The 18,018-nt window shown below is 44.3% G+C and overlaps 1 protein-coding gene across 2 annotated transcripts in view; it reads left to right on the top strand.

Moving 5' to 3' along the window:
- Positions 1–17,877, top strand: part of LOC307222444 (protein argonaute-1) — a 48,429-nt gene extending 30,552 nt beyond the window's left edge. For both annotated transcript variants that reach the window (XM_079987715.1, XM_079987716.1), the window contains 10 exons: positions 1,233–1,355; positions 2,793–2,926; positions 3,775–3,959; positions 5,485–5,644; positions 7,735–7,825; positions 8,421–8,615; positions 9,520–9,654; positions 10,000–10,101; positions 10,752–10,951; positions 12,707–17,877. In XM_079987715.1, the coding sequence (XP_079843841.1) occupies positions 1,233–1,355; positions 2,793–2,926; positions 3,775–3,959; positions 5,485–5,644; positions 7,735–7,825; positions 8,421–8,615; positions 9,520–9,654; positions 10,000–10,101; positions 10,752–10,951; positions 12,707–12,815 (1,434 nt within the window). In that variant the 3' untranslated portion in view covers positions 12,816–17,877. The remainder of the gene's footprint in view (positions 1–1,232; positions 1,356–2,792; positions 2,927–3,774; positions 3,960–5,484; positions 5,645–7,734; positions 7,826–8,420; positions 8,616–9,519; positions 9,655–9,999; positions 10,102–10,751; positions 10,952–12,706) is intronic.
- The last annotated feature ends 141 nt before the right edge of the window (positions 17,878–18,018 follow it).

The following is an 18,018-nucleotide window of genomic DNA, read 5'->3' on the forward strand; positions in this document are numbered from 1 at the left end:
ACACTAAGCTTAATATATGCAGTGAGTCCTGTATGTTGACGATGTGGGTGCCCAGAATTGGGCACATACGTACATATGTGGTGGGAATGTGATGTCATACAAGTTTTTTGGGGGGAAATCTTACTGGAATGTAGTAAAATAATAAGCTACTACATAGATCCTTTCCTGATACTGGTGTTGTTAACTATATTTGATGGCCAAAATTCAGATGAACCATATAAAAAGGTTTTATTGATGTTATTGGCTGCAGCTAGATAAGTAATAGCAAGAAATCAGAAAACGAGAGAGAGGGGCATTTCAGGAATGGAAAATTTTATTGTAGCAAAATGCTTTAATGGAAGGATTGATGAAGCAAATACAACTGACGAGACAGACAAGCATGGAAGGTGATTTTGTAGGGCAGTGCTTTGGGTTCATTCTATGGTTAGGAAGTTGTGAAACTGGAACCTCAGCAGCAGCTTCACAATAACCTTACTGGAGAGACTTGATAGTTTGATATGAAACAATACATTGCTATTCACATTTTTCCTATGTATTATGAAAATAAGAATAGCGGCACAAAGGGTAGCATTGTATACCTCCCATGAATTCTATGTATTGTATTTTTTGTGTGTTATTATATGTGAAAAATAAAAAGTTAAAAGTTATTTGTGCAGTATGTATACATAGATCAGCTGTGGGCCATTTCTGGCCTGTGAGCCTAATTTGGCCTGGCAGGGGTCCTAATTAGGCATGTGAGGCCATTTGCCCCAAACCACACCCACCTGCACCACACCTGACATAATATGTGAATTCAAATGTGGGGCAGATAAAGACTGGCTGCCTTAGAAGTTCCTGGTGAGAATTCCCTAGTGTAGCTGATGGGGCTTTCTCTTGGCACCAATCAGCTGATGAGTACTGAGAACAAGCCCTTTGGAGGGTGCACTGTTGGTACCAATCAGTTGAGTGGAGCTGAGTTATCCCCTTTGCAGTAGTCATCTGATGTCAGAGTTGACCTGTGGTGGGTGGGGCAGCTGAGGAACCAAGCCGATAGCCAGCTTCAGCTCTCCACCATGGACATAGACAATAAAATAGGAAATTCTGTTTTCAGAAGGAGCCCTTAAAACAAAACATAAGCACCAAAGCAGAAAGATCAGCAAAAAGCCAACTTAGAGCAGCGTAAAGCACAGCATGGGGAAAGTTGATGCAGAAAGTGAGGCACTCAGTAAAATGTAACCATCCTTGTTTTTCAGATGAAGAACGCCAGTTATAACCTGGACCCATACATACAGGAGTTTGGCATAAAGGTGAAGGATGACATGACTGAAGTGACTGGGCGTGTCCTGCCAGCCCCAATTTTACAGTATGGAGGACGGGTAAGCATCCAAGGGTTTCTCAAGTGCTCTTGGTGGTGGGGGGTGGCAGATTCTCTTAGAGTAACTGACCAGTAGTAATATCTAAGGAATGGACATTTTGACACCCCCTCCCCAAAGCCTTCCATCAGTCACCATATAAATTGTGTTTAATTCTCAGGATTATGGGTTCAAGCCCCACATTGGGCAAAAGATTCCTGCATTGCAAGGGGGTCTTGACTAGGTGACCCTTCCAGCTCCACAATTCTACGATTTTATGACTGTTATCTTTTACGGGTGAAATCCTTTCAAGATGGCTTACAGAATAAAATTATATCTGTCCCACCACAGGAAGGATACAAGAGAGGGCCTTCTTGGGGGCTGCTCGCAATGGATTGTGGAGCTCCCTTCAGGGGGAATCTAGGCTAGTCCCCTTTTGCTGGCAGGGAAATAACTTTGTTTGTTTAGAGAAGCCTTTGGCTGCTAACTGATGACTGTGGCAGGGTCTTCTGAGGGCGGGTGTTGCACGTTTTGTTTTGGTGCTTTAAAATAATTTTAATTTTAAATAATTCAGTGATGTTTTTAATAGGGAAACTTGTGTATTTTTATTATTTATATTGCTTGGTGGGAGTGGCCACCAATTTGGATGGCTTTGAGAGAGGATCAGACAAATGCATGGAGCGCAAGCTACTGGCCACAATGGCTATATTCTGCCTCCCCTGTCAGCAGCAGTATGCCTCTTGTTTACCAGTTGCTGGGAGTCGCAGTTGGGCAGAGTGCTGTTGCGCTTAGGCCCAGCTTGTAGGCTTTCCACAGGCATCTGACTGGCCGCTGTGAAAACAGGATTCTGGACTGTATAGACCATTGTATAGACCATTGGCCTGATTCAGCAGGCTTTTCTTAGATTTTAATAAACAGTTAAGCTTGGATATTGACGCCAGATGAACCCCAGGCCCCTCTCCCCTGAATTGACTAGCCATCCTCTAAAACGGTTATCTGTGTGGGGCATGTAGGGCAAATGATTCCCAAACTCCCCTGGTAAGGTAAAGGTAAAGGGACCCCTGACCATTAGGTCCAGTCGTGGCCAACTCTGGGGTTGCGGCGCTCATCTCGCTTTATTGGCCAAGGGAGCCGACGTACAGCTTCCGGGTCACGTGGCCAGCATGACTAAGCAACTTCTGGCGAACCAGAGCAGCGCACGGAAACGCCGTTTACCTTCCCGCCGAAGCGGTACCTATTTATCTACTTGCACTTTGACGTGCTTTCAAACTGCTAGGTTGGCAGGAGCAGGGACCGAGCAACGGGAGCTCACCCCGTCGCGGGGATTCGAACCGCCGACCTTCTGATCGGCAAGTCCTAGGCTCTGTGATTTAACCCACAGCGCCACCCGCGTCCCAAAAAACTCCCCTGGTAGGTGGTGTTTATTTTGAAAGACCAATTCACTATTTTCTTTCCCTGCAGAACCGTGCCATCGCCACACCCAACCAGGGGGTATGGGACATGAGGGGGAAGCAGTTCTACAATGGCATTGAGATCAAAGTCTGGGCCATAGCCTGTTTCGCCCCCCAGAAGCAATGCAGGGAAGAAGTTCTGAAGTAAGTGAGTGGTATGTTTGTGGGTGTGGGGAACTGGATGTGGCTATAGAAGGACAATGGCTTAGAGACACTCTTCTGCAAGCAAAAGGACCCAGGTTCCATCCCTGGCATCTCCAGATAGAGTTCAAAAGGTGTAGGTGATACTGAGTTTGATGGATTAATGGCTCGTCTTTGTATAAGGCAGCTTCCTAGATTTCTAATAGGGAGCTGGATCCGATATTGAAGCAGCAGCATAATGTATTCTGGTAGCCCACCTCCTTCAAAATGTGTGCGGCAGTTTTTTGGGAATTCCCCTAGAAAACTGGTGTTGAGAAGCTGGCAGCAGTTCCTCATCTGCTATAGAACCTGGGGCCTTGTTCCTGAGTATGGCAGGGTTTTCCCTCCCATCCAGGGCTATGGGCGATTGCTTGGAGATGGTTCCTTCATTCCTGGGTTGGCCACAGGTTCTCCTCCCAATGTTGTTGGACTCCCATTAGCCCCAGCCAGAGTAGCCAGTAGTCAGGGATGATGGGAGCTGTAGTCAAAAATACAACAACTGGAGGGCCACTGGTTCCCTTCACTGCTTCCTGTGGGCTTAGGGACAAGCAGACTTTTGAGATGGATTTTTAGTTCTCCGTCCTGGACCCAAAACACCCCTCAGTGCAGTGATGAGAAACCTGTGGCCCTCTAGACTGCAGCTCCCATCTTTCTTGAGTGTTGGCTCTGCTGGCTGGGACTAATGGGAGCTGGGAAGGCCATGGGTTCCCCATCCTATGCAACAGCACTGCTTGTTAGAGGGATAACCAGTCATAATAAACTCTTCCTGCATCCTCCTTTCAAACCTCATTTTCTTTGCCCCTGTGCCGTAGGAACTTTACAGACCAGCTGCGCAAGATCTCCAAGGATGCAGGGATGCCAATCCAGGGCCAGCCGTGTTTCTGCAAATATGCACAAGGTGCAGACAGTGTGGAGCCCATGTTCCGTCACCTTAAGAACACCTATTCAGGGCTCCAGCTCATCATAGTCATCCTGCCAGGGAAGACGCCGGTGTATGGTATGTTAACAGGAAAGGAGAGAGTTGCTGGAAGGGGGGAGGACAAAAGGGAATTTCTGTCCATTGAACCCTTAATAATCCAACACTTCCAGCTGCCAATTTCCCCTTCTCGGACAAGATTTTTGAGTGGGCAGTTGCAGACCAGATCCGTGTGCTCTTGGAGAAAGCTGATTTTCTAGATCTGTTTTAATTGGGGTTTAGGCCTGATTTTGGCACAGAATCTGCTTTGGTTGCCCTGTGGTTTTTGAAAGGACAGTAAACAAATGTAAATACTATGATGATGATGACTACTACTACTACTATATATTTCTTTTTAAAGGACAACCTGTGCCTTTGAACGTAGAAAGTTAGTGCAGCAGGGACTAGGCTAAAACCCCTTTTCTTTAGAAGTTAGATTTCTGTGTTTAGCGTTAAAAAGATTTATCCCACACCTTCAAAGTTAGTTGGCTTTTTCTGGGCCAAACAAACAAAATCCCACAATAACAAGCACAAACAAACAAATGGCCTCCAGTAAAAGTAGAAACCTAGGAAAACTTAAAAACTGTAAAAGCTTTTTGAAAGCCTGAGAAGGGACAACAATAAAGTGGGAGCCAGACAAGCCTTCCTCAGGTAGCAATTTCACAGGCAAGGTTGCCACCATTGAAAAGGTATTCTCCAGTTTTGCTGACTGCCTTACTTAAATTGGACATCCATGGGAGTATGGGAGAAGAAGATCCAACCAGTATCTTGGTCTCATACTGTGTAGATAAGCATCACTGCTTTGAACTGAGCCTGGAAGTGGATAGGGAGCCAATTATGTTGCTTCAGAACAGATGTAATAGATCCCACCTCTTGGGGAGAGCTGTGGCTGAGTGGTAGAATGAAAAAGTGCCAGGTTCAACTGTAACATCTCCAGGCACAATTTGGAGAGATGCCAGTCAGTATAGACAATACTGAGCCAGATGGTTTCACTTGATATAAGGAAGCTTCCTGTGTTCCTAAAGCAAAGTGTACAGGAAGTGGTGAAGAGCTTTCTTTTTCTTGCTCCTGTTGGCTGCGTATCATGTTATGAGAAAGCTTGCAGGTTTCTCACAGGCATCTGGTTGGCCAATGTGAGAACAGGATGCTGGACCTCATAGGCTTTCGGCATGATGCTGCAAGGCTGCTCTTCTGTCCCTGTTAGCCATCTGGCAGTTCTGCACTAGTTGAGTTTCTGGACTGTCTTCAAGGTCAGCCCCACATAGAGTTTATTACAGTAATCCAGCCTCTGTAGTTACAGATTTTAGGAGCATATTTTCAAGATGAAAAAAAGAAAATTAAGATTTGTGGCCTTTGCCCCCCTGCGCTGTAGTTTGAAGCGATGCAGTGCATGTAGGTCTACAAACCCGCATGCTTTAAAATCAGCTCTGGAATTCTCAGCCTCTCTTAAAGCTATCCCTCCACATATCAAATGGAAACCTTCCCCAGATATGTTCCTGCTATCCTTTTCAAGGAGAAGCCTCAAGGTGCCTGTTGCTTTAACAAGCTTTTACTCTTCTGTCTGCAGCGGAGGTAAAGCGTGTGGGGGACACGCTCCTAGGGATGGCTACCCAGTGCGTGCAGGTCAAGAATGTTGTGAAGACATCGCCGCAGACTCTTTCCAACCTCTGCCTCAAGATCAATGTCAAGCTCGGCGGGATCAACAACATCCTGGTGCCTCATCAGCGGTATGTTTGCCAAGTGGGATGGAAGGGAAGTACCTTCACTTGAACTCTCCCCCCCCCCACCCAGTGATGTTGTAGCTCACACAAGGACACCCTGCTACCTGGCGTAACTGAACAAGAACACATGATTAGGGTTACAGATAGGTAGCCGTGTTGGTCTGCCATAGTCAAAACAAAATAAAAAAATTCCTTCCAGTAACACCTTAAAGACCAACTAAGTTAGTTCTTGGTATGAGCTTTCGTGTGCATGCACACTTCTTCAGATACCAAGATATCTGAAGAATATTCAGTATTCAGATACTTCAGATATCTGAAGAAGTGTGCATGCACACGAAAGCTCATACCAAGAACTAACTTAGTTGGTCTTTAAGATGCTACTGGAAGGATTTTTTTTATTTTGTTTTGACATGATTAGGGATGTAAGAAGGCATTGATCTCCATTTTGTCCTGTATTGGTTGCATGCAGCTGTTTCTGTTCTGCCATTCGTATTCCACCCCAAACTATGCTGTTCATCTCCACATCCACTGTGGTGAAATTACGTGACACACGTAATTTTTGTAAGCTACACTGTCGCTCCGTCGTTCCACCCCATTCATTTCAGTGCAAAGTAAACGAGGCACAAAACGGGGTGAGGTGGGGGACTTAATCAATTGTGTATTGTTTGTGGATGGAAAAAAAAACAGCAACAATGAATACTGATCATATTTACCGGATTGATTTGCACCGGCAATTTCTATTCCCATTTCTGTCAGAATTCTGACATCCATACTTGTGACCCTGAAAATCTCAGCTTTGGCTCTCATTTAGAAACAAAAAGTGAAGCTCTGGCCCCAGTAGTCACACCAAGCACTTGGGCGCAGAGAGTCCAAAAGAGAGTGGGAGAGGGAGAACTCAAGGCAGACCAACGTACCATATCCAAAGCCCTATTGGACTTGTGCCTTCCTCCGTTTCCCCCAGTCTTCTGTCAGCCTTTTTAATACACATTTCTCTCCCATTGAACCCAAAAGAAGGGGGGGGGAGTATGCCAGCCACAAGGCTGCTGGTGTCCTCCATCCCCAACCCCCCAGTTCCCAAATCTGAAGATAATGTTAGGAGAACAGGAGAGCTTGGGAACCAGAGGATCCAAAGGCTCCTTTGAGTTGCCCCTACATCTGAAATGCAACCTTCTTTGCCGCTCTCCACTGCTGAAGCACTAGCGGCCAAGGAGGTGACTGTGGTTGCAAGATGGGTGCCTTTATGGGCGGACCTCGTCTCCCTAGGGAGATCTGTGATATCCTATGCCCCTGGGATGCTCTCCCAGGGACCACAGGAGTGCAGCCGCAAGATGTAAAACAAAGGAACATATAATCTGCATCCGAAGAACCTTCCTGTTGAACTGAGAAATTTGATTCTTTGTCCTAGAATGAACTACACATAGTAAGTGGAATTATGTAACTGCTCATTTTTTGCCCTGTTCATAATTTCCAATATTTTATAGGCAACACTCTCCGCTATTTCTCCAGTGCTTTGCGTTTTTTAATTTTAAAAATCTAGTTTGTAAACCAAGTTTACAGTCCAGATTTTTTAAAAAATGCAAAATTACTACAGAACCATAACTCTTACAATTAAGCAGTAATAAAAGGGTCACCTGAAATGTTTCATGGCTTAAACATTCAGCCAGTTATACAACTACACTGAATACTTTATGAGAGCTTTTTTATCAGATTTCTCATCGTTTTTAAGAAGAAATGTGGACAGTTTAGAATGCAGTAAGTCAGCCCAGAGGAAGAGCTTACTGAAAATATCAGGATTTCTCTTGGCAGTGGAAAATCACCAGTGAGGGAGCCTGATGAACACACTTTCAGGAGTTCTTTGGGACTTGGCTTGGAATTTCGGGGAGGAGACGGGGGAGATAAAAGCATGTAACTCTGATTATACTGCTTGTCAGTAACTTGCTTTAACAGAAGGAAGTAACTTGCTTTAATTTAGCTACAAAATGTTGGACGGCTAGCTTTTGCAGAAGGGTGTTCCCCACAAAATGCTAGTTTTTTTTAATAAAAAAAAATCTCTGGTTGTATTTGGTACTAAATCTTCTACTCAATCTTGTTCCCAGGTCTGCTGTCTTTCAGCAGCCAGTCATATTCCTTGGAGCTGATGTGACTCATCCCCCAGCAGGTGATGGAAAGAAGCCTTCTATAACAGCTGTAAGTTTTACCTCTCAAATGTTGTGGTGTGTAATAGGCTGGCTCGGCCCCAGACCATCAAGAAGGGAAGAGCCATAGTTCAGAGATAGAACACCTGCTTTGTGTGCAGAAAGGCCCAGTTTCAGTCTCCAGGGAAGTCTGGGAATGCCTCCTGCCTGAAACCCTGGAAAACCATTGCCAATCGGTGTAGACAATACTGAGCTAGATGGACCATAGCTTTGGTTCGGTATAAGACATTGTTCTTTGTGCCTGTCTGGAGCACTTGGCCACCACCTCAGATGTGCTCCAACCTGCCCATTCAGGATGGAGTTCAGTGAGAGGCTCACATAGGTACATTTGCCTTGTGTCCATGTAGTCTAGCACAGATGTCTAGGGAGTTGCCTCTTAAGTCCCCTAGCGTAGGGAGAGGCAGTGTTGTCTTCAGCCTGTTCTCTCCCATTTGTCTTCACCAGTTGACAGTCCTTCACTTTCATCAGGATTGCTACCCACACCCAAGCCTGACAGAAATAAAACAGGGTGAAGTTCTTAATAATAATAACAATTCTCAGTTTCAGTGGCATGCAAGTTTCACACTTTTGCTCTTTATGGGCTGCAGGTGGTGGGCAGTATGGATGCCCACCCAAGCCGTTACTGTGCCACCGTGCGGGTTCAGCGGCCCCGGCAGGAGATCATAGAGGACCTGTCGTACATGGTGAGAGAGCTCCTCATCCAGTTTTACAAGTCCACTCGCTTCAAACCCACCCGCATAATCTTCTACCGTGATGGAGTGCCGGAGGGACAGCTCCCACAGGTGAGGGGGCCTCTTTTCCTCAATAGTACCAGCGGGAATGGATCCTGCGCAGGAAGCTTCGTTCACATTAGGCGGAAAGGACAGAGGTTTGCAGTAGGTACAGGTTAGGAATTGCCCAGTTTAAGGTGGGCTTCAGTAGTAGATAAGTTCTGTTGAATTTGACTAACTGGATTTTTGTAAACCGCTTTAAGATTTTTTACAATCAAGTGGTGTATAAATTTTATGAAATAAATAAAGGTTCATTTAGTCTAGGTCTGGGTGACCTGTGGCTCTGCAGATGATGATGATGATGATGGTGATTATGATTTTGTTGACAGCCATAACTTCCACCATCCCATTTGTCTTGGTGGCTGGGGTTGATGGAAACTGGAGCCCAATGACATCTAAAGGGCCCCAAATTTCCCAGCCCTGGCTTATGGGAGACCCAGAGGCAGGGCACAAGGGCAACAGCTACTGATTTTCAGGAGTAAACATTTCAGGAGGGTCCATTTAGGTATTAATAGCTGTTGATAGGCCTCTCTCTCGTCGTGATTTTTGCCTCCTCCCCCTTTAAAGCCACCTTAAGCCTGTAGATGTGCCTACAACCTGGGGCAGCCAATTCAGTAAATTAACCATACATTAGTCTTACAAAGTGCTTTATCTTTTGTTGAGTTGTGCTAAATTCACTTCCAGTCCATTTTACTGGGTGAAAAAGTTTACAATTGGCTGTAATCGTGCCTTAGAATAAGGTGGCCTCAAACTTTTTTTTAATTAAAAAAATGCTCTTCATATGATCAAGCAAAAAATAATAATAAAAATAAATGGCTCAATGAATAGATTATCTTTCTAGAAACAGAAGTGGGGGCAGCATGGTGTTTTCTTTTTCCTTCTACCTTTTAAAGTATTATGGCTGCTTTTCTCTTAGATCCTTCATTATGAGCTCCTGGCCATCCGTGATGCCTGCATCAAATTGGAGAAGGACTACCAGCCAGGCATTACTTACATTGTTGTGCAGAAACGACACCACACTCGCCTCTTCTGTGCAGATAAGAATGAGAGGGTGAGGATCAGTGATGGGGCATGCTTCAAATTAGGTCTTTTGGTTGTGTAAACAGATCAGCGAGGCTAACAAGTGGCAATTGTGGAACTGCTGATAGCATTAATAAAGCCTGAGATGTTTAAGATACGAAGCTAATTTAATTTTTTTCTTTTATTTTGTTTGGCACAGCAGTTCCCTAACTTAACTTGCTTGAGATCCCTAAAGGATAGTGGAGGCATCCAGGCAATTGATTTTTCTTAGCATTGCTTAACATCCGTCTTTCTTAGCATCTTGCTTAAACATCCCAGACAATTTCTCTTGCTAACAGCATTTATGCTTTTGTTTCCTTTGTAATAAACTCTGCAGATCGGTAAAAGTGGGAACATTCCAGCAGGAACAACAGTGGATACAAACATTACTCATCCGTTTGAGTTTGACTTCTACCTGTGTAGTCATGCTGGCATTCAGGTACTGTGTATTAATGACCTTTTTTATTTAAGGAGAGGAGGCGATTTAGATAATAGCCGGAATCCCAAAGTATACTTCAGTTTTCCTACCCCTATAATCCCTGTTCTCTTTTTGCAGAGGGAGGCAATAGCAAAGAAGGACCTGGTGAATGGGCACCAGTTTATTGTGGCTCCCTGAAGCAGAGGTTCTATGGGGGCTGTAGATCTGGGGAAGGAGCAGCAGTTGGCTCTGTTACATGGAGTTGACCATGAGGGAAGATAAAACAAGAGGACCAAGTTGAGACGGTGGCCTCTGGGTTTTGTGGGTCACCATAGTGGTGGTTGGAATTTACCTAGAGGTTCTTGAATGCACAAAGCACTTCATATTAGCTCAGTAATCCATATGTCAGCCTGGTAAGATGTTGATATTACTATATCCATAATGCCAGTGGGGATTGGAAGCTGGGGGAGGTCTTGTCTACGGCCACCTAGCACAGGGGTGGCAAACCCATGGGCCAGATTGTGTGTGCATTGGCTGCTTTTGCATGCAGCCTTTGGACTGAAAAGTTTAGCCACTACCCCTGTAGATGGACCATCTGTCCACTGCACTTAGGAAGTTATCATCATTCCTCCCTGTGTACTCTACTGAGTCCAGTTCTTCTTCCCACCCAGGGTACAAGCAGACCTTCCCATTATTACGTTCTTTGGGATGACAACCGGTTTACAGCGGATGAGCTTCAGATTCTCACCTACCAGCTTTGCCACACTTACGTACGCTGCACTCGCTCAGTCTCTATCCCAGCACCAGCATACTATGCCCGCTTGGTGGCATTTCGGGCGCGATACCACCTTGTGGACAAAGAGCATGACAGGTGAGCAACTGGGTGTCTGTACATGTAGTACCTCTACTTGTTTGTTTCCATCCGTGGAGCAGGATAGACTAGGGCAGTTACGTGGCTGCACGGTAACTTGTTTTCCGTCACCATCATCACTGTGGTGGAAGCCCAATGACACCTGGGTTTGAATGTGTGTCTTCAGTTCTGAAGGAACAGATTTGTATGTCAGGAACATCCCATTTGTAGAGCCCCTGATGGGTTGATTGTCGCATTATACCACCAATAGGCATGGTGCTTTACGGAGCACAAGAGGGCAGGTCGCTGCTCGAAGGGGTTGCCATCTGAAAAACAACTGAAGGAGGGGAGGGGAAGTGGGAGGCAGAAGAGGGAAACAAGGGAAGGGTATATGATTGTTTCAGTTACACATACCTAGGGTTAGATGCATTGATAGTTCTTCGCAGAGTAGATCCATAGAAATTAATGGGCCTGAGCTAGTCCTGTGTATTAATTTCATGGATCCACTCTTGAGTAGAACTAGCACTGGATAGGGTCCTTAGGCTTTGTTGAGAAAAGGGCAGGGTTGATGAATCTGTGGGCCTGCTAGAGTTGCCGTCATTATTGGGTACAGGTGGTGGGCAGCATGGATTCCTCCCTCCCCCCCCCCCAGCCGATTCTGTGCCACGGTGTGTTTGTAGCCAGCCTGGCCAATGATCAGGGATAGTGGGATTTGTACTACAGAGAATTTGGAGGGCTACTGATTAGTGAACCCAAGATAACAGAAATGGCATTATACACCCCCTGTTTTTACTGTGCGAACCAGTGAGACGTACAGCCTGAGAGAACTGAGGACCAGTCAAGAGACGTGGAAGGCCGCATTTGGCTACCTGTCCTGTGGTTCCATACTTCTGTCTTAAAACATAATATTATTGAAAAATAAATTTATTACATCGTAACTTAACTTGTCAAAAAAGGCACTCAAAGGCTTTGCAGTCAGCCAGATGCTGGAAGCTTAATTGTTAAACAGGTGGTGCAGAATGGGGTGGACTCGAGAGAGCTCAGTCCCAGGTAGAAAATCTCACAGATGTTCACTGTTGAGATCCTTGAAGGTTCTTCCTTGTCCGGCAGCAGCACCAATGATCAGTGATGAGCACTAGAGAAGATTCTGCAGATCAGACTGAGCTGACTGGAGGTCAGAATTTGGTCTTTAGTTTTCTAGGTGCAAATAATTTATTTGCCCCAGAGAAGTGTTATAGCACACCTGGCAAGTCCTTTCTGTTCAGCCATACTTTGTACTTATTCTTGGCTATGTCTGGATATTTGTGATACTGTAACGCGAGTGGCACTGTGGTCTAAACCACAGAGCCTAGGGCTTGCTGATCAGAAGGTTGGCAGTTTGAATCTCCGCGACGGGGTGAGCTCCCGTTGTTCGGTCCAAGCTCCTGCCCACCTAGCAGTTTGAAAGCACATCAAAGTGCAAGTAGATAAATAGGTACTGCTCTGGCGGGAAGGTAAACGGCATTTCTGTGCGCTGCTCAGGTTCACTAGAAGCGGCTTAGTCATGCTGGCTCCCTCAGCCAGTAGAGCGAGATGAGTGCCGCAACCCCAGAGTCGTCCGCAACTGGACCTAATGGTCTGGGTACCTTTACCTAAGACAGTTTTCTGCTAGGGCAATACTTACTTGCTTGCAGGCTTCTTACCTGGAATGGAAGCAATTCATAAGTAGTGGTTTTATATGTTGACAACTAATGCTTTGTTCTCTTTCCCCTCACACCCTGTTTCTTCCACTTTCAGCGGAGAAGGCAGTCACATATCTGGCCAGAGTAATGGTCGAGACCCTCAGGCCCTCGCCAAGGCCGTGCAAGTTCATCAGGACACTTTACGTACCATGTACTTTGCTTGAAAGTATAACTTTTTTTACCTCACTCCAGAAAGCTTTCAGATTTGTAGGAGCCATAATTTAAAAAGAGGAAGCACCTTGCGGGCATCCAATGAGAAATCACTGCAGGGCGCAGATGGCGTTGGAGGCAGGAAACCAGCATCCTCTGGAATGAATGCAGGAGAGCCACTTAACCGGATGAACACACCTTTGTAGTCTTTGTTTTTCAGGCTTTCTAGTTACCTGACCAAACACACTAAGTATTTAAACCAAGGAAGAGATCTGACTTCCTGTTAAGAAAAAAACAAAACGGTTTTCATTATTGGGGCGGGGCGGGGCGGGGGGGGGGATGCAATATTAGACTTTCTCGACTGTGAAATAACTGTTTTGGTTCTCCAATGCCAAATCAAACGCTGGTAAGATTTTTGTTTGTTATTGTTTGGGATGGGTGGGGGAAATGGGATTTGTAGAGCCTTAAAACAGATGACTAGATTTATAAAAACTAATATTTTAGGATACAAGATGCTTTAATTGGTGAAGAAGAAGAAAAAGCCAGTAGTTTATAGATTAATTTTAACACTCTTACCCTTCCCTATGAAGAAATTTTCTCCCCTTTATATATAATAATAATAATAAATAATAATAATAATAATAACGTAAGGCACCCCCAGCACTTACCACAATGCCGAAAAGGAAACTTGTCTTCCGCCTGTTTAAAAGTGGGATAGCTGCTGCCCTTTTAATGCAACAGTCACATACTCAACTGTGGGCGAGTGCCTTACTGCAATGCTGCAAAATGTTGATGTTCGTTCACCTTTCAAAGGAAAAGAAAAGCAAACCAAGGATACTCTTGTCTCGGTGGTGGTCCAAAAAATCTCCATCTTGAAGGTATTAGGAGTTCTTTTTTTAACGTTCACAAAGCTTTCAGTTTCATGTTAGCCTCACAGCCTCACGATGGGTTAAAATTCTGTGCACTTTTAACATGACATATGAATTTGGAGAGCTGCTGATAAAACCTGTTTTTGTTCTTTTGTTTTTATTTGATGTTGATTTTATTGTTCCTGATGTATTTCTTGAGTGGATTTTTTTAAAAAAAATTTAATTTAAAAACTACATTTCTAACAAACGGGGTTTTGCAAGAGGAAGAATGTTTTTGCCTGCCTCATGAGCACAAATGAGAAACTCCATTATCAATTGATGTCCTGACTTTTTTTTATATGCCGATGAAATTTTTTATTACCAAGTGTTATTTTTGTACGGTGCCGAGTCTTATTGCCAAAACTTACTCAAATCACTTATATATTCTCAGCGTTTACATCACAATATTCCCCCAGCAGCCCCCTCATACTTTGGAGTTTTCCTATAGCTTATGTGGTGGGTTGTGTTATGAGCTTTTTGTTTGCTTTGGCAGCATGTATACTAAAATGCAAGTGATAGAGATTAGCGAGAGGCTGGCTGCTTTTCCATTAATCGGGCTGCAATCCACAAAGTCTTTATTTTTCTTTCCTAAAGTTTCACCCTATTTTTCCTGTATAGTTTTATAATAGTTTTAGGTCCAGCATGTTCTCAAAACTGCCCTGATGGTTTCTGCTGCTTTTAATTATTGCCATCCCCATGTAAATAAACAAAACCCCACTTGGCTTTTCCTTGGATCAGAACAACAACATGCACTTTGCTATCTATGTAGACATAGTTCGTATTCACAAGACAAATCTATTCTGTCCCCCCGTGATGATGAATTTCAGACTTCCTACAAGAAGCTACTTGTGCTTTCAAGGCTGGAGGTTCTCTGGCATATTCTGTTACGGACACATTCTTGCCATTTTAGTACAAAAGCAGGCATGTGGTGAGAGAAGGAAATGTCACCTATACTCAAGCCACATTGTCTCTTCAGATTATTACCTTAAACTGCCAAAACCTTTGTTAAAAAAGGAAGGTTGAACCTGTGCAGCCATGCCACTCTCTTTGTAGGCACACCCTGTTAAAGCATATGCTTTGCAGCTTGTGAGGCAATACTGATTTTACCACTCAAGCTTCGAGTGTCAAGTCAGGTATCCCATCCTTTTTATTTTCACTCCTCCATCCCATCCCCTTCTCTCTCCAAATGCTATTTTTGGGGCAGAATGTTAACCCATCAAAATGCTATGCAAAAAAAAACAAAAAACAAAAAACGTGCTACAGAATGGAGCACTGTTGTGTTTTACATTACTTGGGCATTATGGCTCATATTCTTTAGCCAGGTCCCAAAGAACTGCTGTAGGAATGCTCCAACATTGCTTGTGTGCAGCTGCTGAGATTTCTGACCTTGAGCATCAGATCTCCACTTCATATCACAACTGGCTTTTAGCCCTTCCCCAGGTTCCAGAATGGTTCACCTGCTTCACTTGGGAAGGTGTGTGCCTGCTTACTGGTTTTTGAAGCACAAGTCCAATGCACTATTGGCTGCACACAGTGAGTTATGCAGTTCTTTGGATCTTTGACTCTTCTCTCTTTCCCCGCTGGTTTCTTTTTCCCTCTCACTCGGCTGCTTTGTATCCCGCAAGGCTGGGGATTGCTTTGCTTTGGGCAGAGTCCGGTCAGCAAAAGCATCTGTCTGGGAAAGCTGATCTTCTTAACCAAGTGCCTGCATGGGTAAACACATCATCATCTTCCAGCATGAACCTAGATTATGAGCCCTGCATTTTTCGAAAGAGATGTTGGGGAGTTCCCTCTCTTACTTGGGCTTGTGAGTGAGAATGCTTTTATTTCTAGAAGCAGCTTTTTGAGTTCTTTGCATCCCCTTCATGTCCTCTGCGCCGCTGTCTCTGTGCTTGGAGTGGGATTTGTAGGTTCAGTCACCAGCATTGCAACTAAAATATTTGGTCCAAGATTCAGAAGCGTTTTGAGCAAAAATGACTTGGGCATTTGCAGAACTGGGTGGGGTGGGGTGGGGTGGGGGGAGATGGAGGGAATTTGAGAAATATTCAGCTTTGTTTAAAAAAAATGCTTTAAAACAAACATAAACCTCCAGGACTTGAATTGTTGTCAATGGATTCTCTTTTTCAGATTTTTGCACTCCGCCGTTAAGTAGCTGCTTTGAATGAATTGGTGTTGGCATGACCTAATGAGACAGGCAGCTAGGGCAGGCTTTGCCAACCTGGTGCTCTCCAGTTGTTTTGCACTGCTTTGAGTTGCCTGGGGAGTTATAGTGCAAATCATCTGGAAGGCACAAGGTTGCTGAAGGTTGAGCTAGAGGAAACATACCTGTTTCAAAGCGCTTTCTGGCCCATCCTTCACTTCTCCCTTCCACCCACCTGGTGCATGCGGAATTTTCACTAAGTGCCGTAAATGATGTCATTGCTGCACCCTCTATGGAACAAAGTTTCTGGGTTCGGGGTATTTCCCCCCCCCCCTTTAGATGTTCTACTTAATGAGTTAGATCTCCCTGCATGTTCTGTGTACTGGAGGCTCCCTGTTCCATTCCTGCTTAGGTTTGGCAAAGCTGTATATTATGTCCTCTTGATAGTCCACGAGAGCACATAGGAGGTGGCATTCTTTTTTTTTGTACCACAGACTGTCCACTTTGGGGGCGTTGCAAGGCTACCAATAAGATATTTGAATAGGCATTTTGGAGCATTTAACCTTGCACCTGAAGTCTGTCTCTTGTCGCTATGTTGCCCCTCTGCAGCTGAAAATGTTGCCAAATTCTCACAGGTGTGTGTGTGTGTGTGTGTGCTCGTTTGCGTGAGGGTTGGGGAGGCAGCATAATTATGTAGTTATCCGTTGTTGGCTCTTGTTTTTTTATTTTACCTGCACTGCTGCTAGTTCCAATTTAATGCTTATATTTGAGCAAAAGACACTGGGCTGGGTGGAAGAGGATGATGAAGGCGGCAAGAACCTGTTCCGCGAAAGATTGCAAGGAGCAGTACAAAAACTGGACTGGGATTCAAGGTGGCCCTTAGGTTTGTGCCAAGGGGCTTATATGAGCCCAGTGGAATATTTAAAACCCCCCCCCCCGCCAATTTTTTAAACTGCAGGCCCCAATGTCATGTCAGAAGCTACTGTTGACATTATTCTCGGTTTCCAAAGCAACTTGACATACAGCATAAAGGGGCTGTTACCTGTGGAGAAATTATTCTTAAATCTCACTTGGGCTTGTGGAAGTAGCTCCACAGTTCTTGGGAACTGTGTCTATGGCTGTTGTGGCTAACCTCTTGTGGCCCTCTAGGGGGCTCTGGACTCCAGCTTCTATCAGTCCCAGCCAGCATGGCCAATGGGACTTGCAGCCCTCCAGACATTGCTGAACTACAAGTAAGGGCGAACCAAAATGAAATTGATAGGATGTAAAATAGAGGTATGGTAACAATCTTTTCATTTGGTGGTTGCAAACTTTCTGAGTTACACACCACTCTTCAGGCAGAGGATACACAGTACAGAGGGCAAAACTGGGTAAATATGCGGCGACATCTAGATATTGTCTCTAGTGTAAATCCTTACGTGGAACCAGAGGTTCTGTTTAGTTTGGAAAATGAGCTGTTCTCATCTGAAGAATTCTGTACAACTGTAAAACACGAAAAAATTCTCCGGCTACCAAACATTTGTCTGAAAAAAGGAAAGTTGCCGTGCCTGGTTTTTGTATCATAATCCTTTTGGGACCAACAAAGCAGCTTCTGTCTGTAGAAAACTGATGTTGTAGGAAAGCCTAAAAGCGTCAGCATTGCAAGGATTCAACAAAGAATCCCTTTTTAATATAATGTTCAAAGCAATTTGGCAGCAAGGTGCAAACTTGTTGTGTTGGTCCTATCTGGAGAGAAATGTGAGCAACATGGCAGAACAGCAATAAAAAAAGTGAAACCCGTATCACGTGTGCACATGTAATTTTGCACTTCCAAGAAATTGTGAAAGTTTTAAACTGATGGCAACTCTGGTTTGTGTTCAATATATTTTTTTTTTTAAAAAAAGAAAAACTGTTACAAGGAAGCGTTGAAGTGTAAATAGAGAATGTTCACAAAACACGCTATTGGTTGAGTTTTGTTTTCTTGTTTGTGTTTTTTTAATTTGAAACTGAACATTGTATGGTCCATTTATTAAACAGATTTGAACAACTGCTGTACAGTCCTTATTGAGAGGAGCAAACTGGAACTCAAATTTTATAAAGAGAGTTTCAACACTTGGATATGAGTTTCTTCTGTGAGAGGCAGACATTTCACTTAAAGTATAAACAAAATCCGCATAGAATACAGTTGTG

Source organism: Podarcis cretensis, assembly GCF_951804945.1.
Source record: "Podarcis cretensis genome assembly, chromosome: 8".
NCBI classification, from domain to species: Eukaryota; Metazoa; Chordata; class Lepidosauria; order Squamata; family Lacertidae; genus Podarcis; species Podarcis cretensis.